General features: G+C 40.2%; 1 protein-coding gene across 1 annotated transcript; it reads right to left on the bottom strand.

The window, feature by feature from the left end:
- Positions 1–1,896: 1,896 nt before the first annotated feature.
- Positions 1,897–7,746, bottom strand: LOC310942636 (sodium-dependent lysophosphatidylcholine symporter 1-B-like; the record flags this gene model as incomplete). The annotated part of the gene is made up of 14 exons (XM_083908050.1): positions 1,897–1,981; positions 2,274–2,450; positions 2,539–2,682; positions 2,769–2,881; positions 2,978–3,061; positions 4,528–4,611; positions 4,726–4,838; positions 5,029–5,119; positions 5,215–5,363; positions 5,443–5,521; positions 5,608–5,731; positions 6,135–6,259; positions 6,370–6,498; positions 7,663–7,746. 14 exons carry the CDS (start codon positions 7,744–7,746, stop codon positions 1,897–1,899), a joined length of 1,581 nt encoding a protein of 526 aa, XP_083764176.1.
- Positions 7,747–8,053: the final 307 nt, after the last annotated feature.

The following is an 8,053-nucleotide window of genomic DNA, read 5'->3' as shown; positions in this document are numbered from 1 at the left end:
TGACATTAAGACAAAATAAATAAAAGGATTAAAGGTCCAGTGTGTGAAATTTAGCAGGGTTTATTTTTCAGATATTGAATATATGACCTGGAAATACGGTTGTAAGCACATTGTTTGGTTTTTGTAGCCATAGAATTAGCCTTTAGCGGTATATGGGCTGGCTCTACCGTGGCGGCCATCTTGTTTCTCCAGCAGTCTTAATAGATGTGCATTTCGCTTTCTTTTTGAAGTGTAACGGTCACAAAAATCTGATTCATAAGTCACTTAAAGGCACCATATCTAAGAATGTGGCCAAAAATGGTTACTACACTCAAATTCAAAATACCAAGGTCTTTTAGGTTTTGTTTTTTTCCGCCATTGTAGCCCAGACGTAACTGGCAACCCGCTCGGCAGCTGAGACTCTACTGACTGCAATGATTGGTAGACGGCAGTAGGTGGCGCCACATGGCAAAACATTATTTCAAAACATAAACATGATTTGCAGTCTGTAAATTTTTTTTTCAATGCGAATATTTTTGCTGTACTGTTGTTGTTGGTGAGTTCAGTTTGTTATATGAACATTATTCCTGAGTCTCTGTGACATATTAGGAGGATTTTATGGCCAGTTGCTTTAGAATTATTACATAATGCACTTTTAAGAGGATGTTAAGAGAATTACAAAGTTAACTTGAAAAGGGGCACGTGACGTCACGTTTATGTGCCGCATCACTGGAGTCCAGGCACCATTTACCAGTTAGCTTCATTAGCTGCATTAGCGCGCCTACAGTCGAACTGGAGTGTCAAACTAGCGTACCTGTGTACTGCGTATGTGTGCCTCTGTTTAGAGTTACTTTAGAGACTCATTTTAACAATCCGGACCACACGCGACTTTTTCCAGTCAGTCGTCATGGAAATGCGTCATGCGTTAACATAGATGCAGTTAACGCGCTCAGCACTAATTTATAATAGAGCTTTTCTAGTCTTAATTTCCCACAAACAATGGAAGGACAAGGTCGACATAATTCTGTGTTTTATTCCAAAGTACTTTTTTGGAGGGGTATAAACAGGGTTGAAATAGTAGTTCTTAAATTTCTTAAATCTGTATTAAAAAAAGTTACACATTTGTATCTTTATCATGCAATTATACAAGACACGCGTGTACGTTGTGTTTCAGATAATTTATTATACAAAAAGGTAATTTCTCCTCATGGGAGAGTTTAAATAAACATTCAGATCTTGACCTTCGTTAAATGGAATGGTGCTGACCATCTCTTTTATATAAAATACATGTGCACTCTTTGAAGTTAGAGCTGCTCTCCTCTGTAAACATTCAAGGTAAAGTCTGCACACATTAAAGTCTGATCTTGTGAACCAGCAAATAAAAAAGTTTATGAGCAAAAGCACAGATCACAAGCAGTGTCCCAGTTCTAACCTTTTCCAAAAAAAATAAAGGTCAAAAAGATATGGAGCATTCACACTCCAGGCGACACAAAAAGGAAGACGAGTCGTTGTACTGTCCCACAAACACAAAAATCAATGTGGTACATTTTAAGAATAACACAATTTCACTTCTTGATGAAGGAAACCATGACTGAGAATTTAAAAAAAATTACTACAGTGCAAATGAGCTTTACTTACTCAGTTATACTGGCTATAGAAAGGCCATGAATGCTGGTAGATCTGTACAAGTAAAAATAATAAATAATAATAAAAATACCAATGTTGAATTTCACCTTAACAAAGAAATAGAACCTCTAAAAAATACCTTTTTCCTTTTTTTACTTTGGCATTCTTTTTTAGTAAATGTAATAGACACAACTGGTGGAAATGTATAACATGTAATAACATTGTTTGGCCACTGGAGTGCAACATAAATCTGTGTGATCCTTCTCAGTCAGTGACAGCAGGTACAGACCGTTAAACCACGGTGGGCTCATCCTCTGCTGCTTCTTTGTTGATCACGGCTAGTGAATTTTGAGACTTCAGCTTTGATCCGTTGTCCCTGCGTCAAGAAACAGGAGAATAAGAGTTACAGTTATTATAAAAATAATATTTAAAAGTTATGCGCCATATAGAATCTGAGAGATGGGATGTTGTAGGACAATCTATCGTTTGAAAAGCAAGCAAAATAAGTTTAAAATCTATACTGATTTGATATGTTCTGCTTTTTCTTTTTCTGGTTTGAGTTATGAAGTTGGAATATGCTGCAGCCAAATAACCTTGCATATCAATATCTTATATCGTTTTGAGGAAAGAGAGGTCTAACATTGCATTCAGTGTCAGGGATCACTTACAAACGGTCTTGCAGGATTCTGTTGTTGTTCCGCCTCCTTTTCTCGTCGACAGGGTAGGTCCTTATGATCAACAGGCCCACGATGATTAGAAACACTGGCAGGGGAGAGATCAGCATCTTCAGGGTAAAACCGACCACCTCGGGCTGTGAGCAGCTGCCGGTCATGTAGCCAGCAAATCTGGTGAAAAAGAGCAGAAAAACAGAAGAGTTTACTCGCTGGTGCCAATCTCAGCTGACGGCAGAGTACACACTGGACATTAACTTACTTCAAACTGAGGGTAGAGATACCTAGCGATATCCCAGTGGCGAATTTGATGAAGAACACGTAGTAGGAGTAGAAGAGGGCTTCGTGACCATGTCTGTTGGGGTTCTGAACCTTAAAGTCGTCCACTGCATCAGGAAGCATCGACCTGACGAGACAAATTTGACGTTATTCGCGGATATTCACGCATCTGTATACAGGTTTCCTGGTGAGTGAAGGAGGAGCGGAGCATACCAAGGCAAGAAGAAAGCTGACCCCACGCTGACACCTGCGGCCACTGATATGAAGTAACAAGCCACCAGGTTGAGCTTGACGGACACGATTATGATCAAGAAGGGGATTACAAGCTGTGGGAAGAGAGAGAGAGAGAGCAAATCTACAGTAAGTTCTCCTCTTAAAGTGAATAAACGTGGTTGTACCAATGACCAAATACTCTCACTTACAGACATGCCGCAGTAAATTGTCATCTTCTTCCCGAAACGGGTCAAAAACCACTGCCATCCTGGGACGCTCAGAGTCGCTGATAGCTAGGGGGTAAAAAAACAGTGACAGCGAATTATCAGCATTGTCGCTCCATTTAATATTGTTACATGCACATTATTTAACCTAATGGATCATTTACAGCTGTGCTCTACAAACAGCTTTGTCCCTTGTCACCCCACAGAAAAAATGCCAAATTTTAATGATTAAAAATGTTAAGTGTTCAAAACATTTGGTGTAAAATCATGTCAAATTCAACAGAATTTCTGTCAGTCATTGTTTGTACAGAATATAAACACAAACGTACCTGAGGAGCAACTGTAGCCCTTGCTAAAACGATTGATTTATTTTTAAAAATATATAAATAGATTCATATTTCATAAAAGTTCAGTATGTGTTTAAGTGTGCTAAAATTTATAAATATGGTTAAATACAGAACAGTTTGTCTCTAAATTAGACATAATCATAATATAAGTTATGTCATTTCATATCATGCTAATATAGCTAGTTCCGGTGAGCAATGATTTACTGCGTCATTACTTGTTTTGTGAGCTGTCAATCACTAATGATATTATTCGCATACAGTTCCGGTGACTCCGGCCAATCACAATGCAGTATGAGGTGAGGAGGCGGGAGATAGCGAGATAGCGAAATGTTCAGGTGAGCCGAGTAAGGAGTGAGTCAATTATGGAGTCATTTGGTGGCCCAAAGTTCTTATTTGTTATGGCGAACTGTCAGTTACCTCATGTGAAGAACTTTGTGACCAACCGAGAGGTAATTACGAGCATGTGAGTGTTTTTGAAAACTGCGAATAAGCAGTACAATGTGAAAAACGAACTGTTAATGCTAACCGCGACTAGCCGTTAGCTTTAGCCCAGCATAGTATGTGATTAGCTTGCTCTCATGCTAAATTGGCTTGAAATGGCATGCGGACTTGGAATTTAGCTTGGGTGTCTAATTCAGGAGAGAAAGACGGATATTTTGACGTCATTAAGCGGAGAAGCGAAGCTTTTGTGCATTACCGTTCTGCTGTGCTGCCTTGTCGGTGACCTTCGCCTTTACCCCACGAACTGTCAGGAGACGCGAGTACACGATTTGCATGTGCTTTGTATTATCATATAATTTTAATTTAATGCAAGAGACTGAACAATAGTAAAAAACGAGTAAAAATTCTGTTACACGTTTATACCCTCACTGTACTCGAGTGATTTATTTTATTTAGTTATTTATTTATTGTGAACTTAAATATTACATGTAACTAAAGAAGAGTCTTGTATATTTTAAGCGTTGTTGTGTGGTGTTTTAGACATCATCTTTTATTTAAAGGAATAATAAAGTTAATAGCCTAAGAGTAACCCAGGCCCCGTCCCATGTGGGTGTTACACAACATTTCCACCGTTTTGGTCTCAGTTTAAGGACATACTTGACACAAACACTCTCAAAGTGGCCTCAAAGTATATACAGAGTTAGATTTGTGCAACGTCTCTTTTATTTTGTACAAGGAGACACTCACCATCACAGCGAGGAGAAGATTCTGGAATTCATTCCTGTATCCAAGAGTGTAGGTGATGAAAAGGGCAAAGTTTCCCTGGAGCAGCTGAGAAATAAATAGTGCCGTCTTTAAGCAAACTGCAGTTATGTTAAAGGAATAGCTCACCCCTTTTACTTTCTTTGAATCAATATGAGCCTGATGATGAAAGCATAGCATTACCATGAAGCCAAGGCAGGTCAAGAGGAAGCCGATGACCAGTTTGACGTATGGTTTGTGGCTCATCACCAGACACAGGCCCTGACAGAAGGTCAGGGGATTTTGATGATCTCTCCCTGAAATACAAACAAACTTTTTTGGTAAACAGAAGTTGCCACATTTCTGCAGTAATACATTTAATGCACAAAATAAACCAGGGCCCAATTAGCACTGTGATTAAAAGACGGTTTTGTCAATAGAAAGAGAATATACAACGTAAATGATAATGTTAGCATAATTATTATCACCAGCACCAGCAAGTCGTACCTTTTTTCTCCTTCACACCCAAAAACAAGACCACAGCACAGATGACATATATGGTGCAGATCACCCCTGAAGCAATCATGTAAGATTTTCTCTGAGGACAGACAGGACAACATTAGCTTGGACTAAGAATCACCTCGACGATGAAAGAAATAATGAATTCTTTATCAGACAGACTTAAAATCTCACCGTCTGCTCCACTTGAATACTGGTACTGTTTCTGTTCTCAGGGAAACTGTTCTCAGGGAAACCGTCCTCAGTGGGACAATCGGAACCACCAACGATCTGTCCCTGGATTGCAGTGCCCAGCAGTGAGCCCAGCACCTCCACCATCATACCTGCGAGTAAAACAGGAGCAAAGTCTCAGACATGTTGACAACACACACCGTAACATCGCACGCTAAGGGCCGAACGTACGATAGGCAGTGGCAGAATCCCGCTCTTTCTGGTCGCTTGTGATGAACATGGTGAGGGATGAATACGGCACGTGGAAGCACTGTAACCACACACAAACACACAGAAGGATGAAGAAGATCAGTGAAGAGGAACGACAACAACAGCATGTCAACGTGAAGTACTAACTGTCTGCATGGACTGGAAGAGGAAGTAGAACATCAGGCACCAGATGAACTTCCCTTGCTCAATTGGAAACACGAACCAGGTCAGACAGTAAGTCAGCACTGCGAACGGAGTCGAGAAAATGATCCTGAAAAGAAAAAGTGGTCTATAAAAAGTAATTCTATAGTAAGATTCTTTTGTTTTATTAAGTGCAACGCACGTCTAGTCTGTTCAATAAACTGCTGCTAACAGGCGTATGGCAGGAGAAAGGGAAACCGTTGACGGGTTACTGGGTTTTTGTGCCTCAAGCATGCAATCGATGCATTTCCCCACATGGAAAATGTCTGTTGCCAAAACGTGGTGTCTGTTTGTCTGGTTTGTTAAAAGCTCTTCTTTATGAGTGGTTCTAATGTGCTTTGGGCATTCGGGTAAATAGCTTACATGCTAACTTCATAAAAAATAAGTTCCTCTTTCCTCCCAGTAGATATTTATAACAAGTCTAAAAAGGGGATTTCAACATACCAACAAATAATTGAACTTCAGAGACTCACCAAGGCATCATACGACCGATGCGGGTCCACCCACTCCTACTGACCAGGAAACCCACGATTGGGTCAGTGATCGCATCCCAGACCTGTCCCACAAACAGGATGATGGACGCAAAGGAAGGATCAAGCTAGAGGGAAGACATGGAGAGACGGTGATGCATGAAACCAAAACACAGGACACCACATGCTGTACTACAATATTTTGTTTGAAATGAGTGCCACGAGTCGTGCCAATCACCTGAGCCACATCCAGCAGGTAGATTTGAAGGAAGAGGCACAGAATGCTGCCTGTCATCTGGTACGGGATCCCACCGATAGCGTAGCATATTTTGGTGCAAAGAGACAGACGATTTCCCTGGTCCACTGGCTGGAGGAGGGGCAGAGGACATGTTAGACGTGTTGTTTAAAGTCGTGTTTTATGTTGAAATAAACATACGGGCAAAGTTGTCCCTAACTAATGTGTTTTGGGGCAGCTTTGTTTTTGTTTATTGCAATTGCACAATTGCAAATTGGTCTTAAATTTCACTCCAAGTGGCATTTAAAAAGTCTTGAATTGAACTTGCTTTTTAAGCTGTAGGAACCCTGAATGCAACAGTTAAAACAAGGACACACTCGTCTTCTCAGAGGAGCTGGACATTGAGAAGAAGTGATGTGGGCAGTGTTGTATAGGACATGGTCAAAATCTGTATATTAATGTTTTATACACTAGAGTTTAAGCCAGATTATTGCGCCTCACTCCTCTGCTCACAGTGTTAGACTGGAGTCAGAATGGTGCATATTGACTGGAGTCGGACAGCGATACCACGAGGTAACTGTAGTTCACACACCCTCAAGTTTCATCACTGCAGCGATTGGCTGTAACAATCGGATGTTGGAAGTGGCATGACACTTTCATGATGAGAGGTCAACAGTCAGCATCCACAGCCAATCACCTACAGCAGTCTGAGGATGTTCAAAGAGACGGGGTTTTCCCACGTCACAGACAGAAAACCCACCATCATCTCACTTCAGCCCTCAAAGCAGGGCAATTGTGTTGAGGTAAAAATAAAAACTACATTTAAATGAAGTGCAGCATGTACCCCTACACACCCACATTTATTTATTAATTTTTAATTTAAATTACTTCATCTAACAAAATAGTAAAATTACACTAGATTAATAACTTGTTGATCAGCATTCATGATATTATATTTCGCTGTGTTTTCACTGCTATATTTTCCGTGTATGTTATATGAAAAAGTACAAGGGGCCACATTTAATGAGATTAAAGTCAAAATTCTGACTTTTTTCTTCTTTTTTTTTTAAACACGTGGCCCTACTACTCTTCCGTAGTTAAATGAATCGCCATCTATTGACAACTGATTGATTATGAATTAATTAATGATGAATTGATTAATCGATCATGAAAATATCTTTAGGCGCTGTAACAATAAAACAATAAAAGTCGAGGAACACTCATTCACATTAAACAGGACAATTTCAGTATGAACATTAGTAATAATAAATGTATAAATAACTAAATTGTACTTACCTCAGCTGCCTTGATTTCTGTATTTGTAGGTTTCACGTGCAGTAAAGTAGTCGTGGAGCTCTCGATGCCTTTCCCTCCAGCCATTATGGTTCTGTAATGAAGCGATTATGAATTTATTCTTTCTTTTTTGAGGAGGAGAAATGTACTCCTCAGTGGCTCACAACTCTACGCGTGTTAGTCGCGCGTGTCCCGGTGTTGTGCGCTTCGTGGTTTCCACACCAACAACTGATTTGGCTGCGCGCGCGCGCACGTATCCTGTTCACGTGAGCGCATTCTCAAATAGATGAGTGATTTCCAGGCTGCAGTTCATCATCCATTCATCTGCTGCTACGAACACGGTTGTTAAACGGGATATTCACCGCCGATTCCTGTGACGTCATTCTTACGAGTC

The sequence above is a fragment of the Microchirus variegatus genome, assembly GCF_963457635.1.
Source record: "Microchirus variegatus genome assembly, chromosome: 21".
NCBI lineage: Eukaryota > Metazoa > Chordata > Actinopteri > Pleuronectiformes > Soleidae > Microchirus > Microchirus variegatus.
Note: the sequence above shows the minus strand (reverse complement) of the source record. Positions and strands in the feature narration are given on the sequence as shown.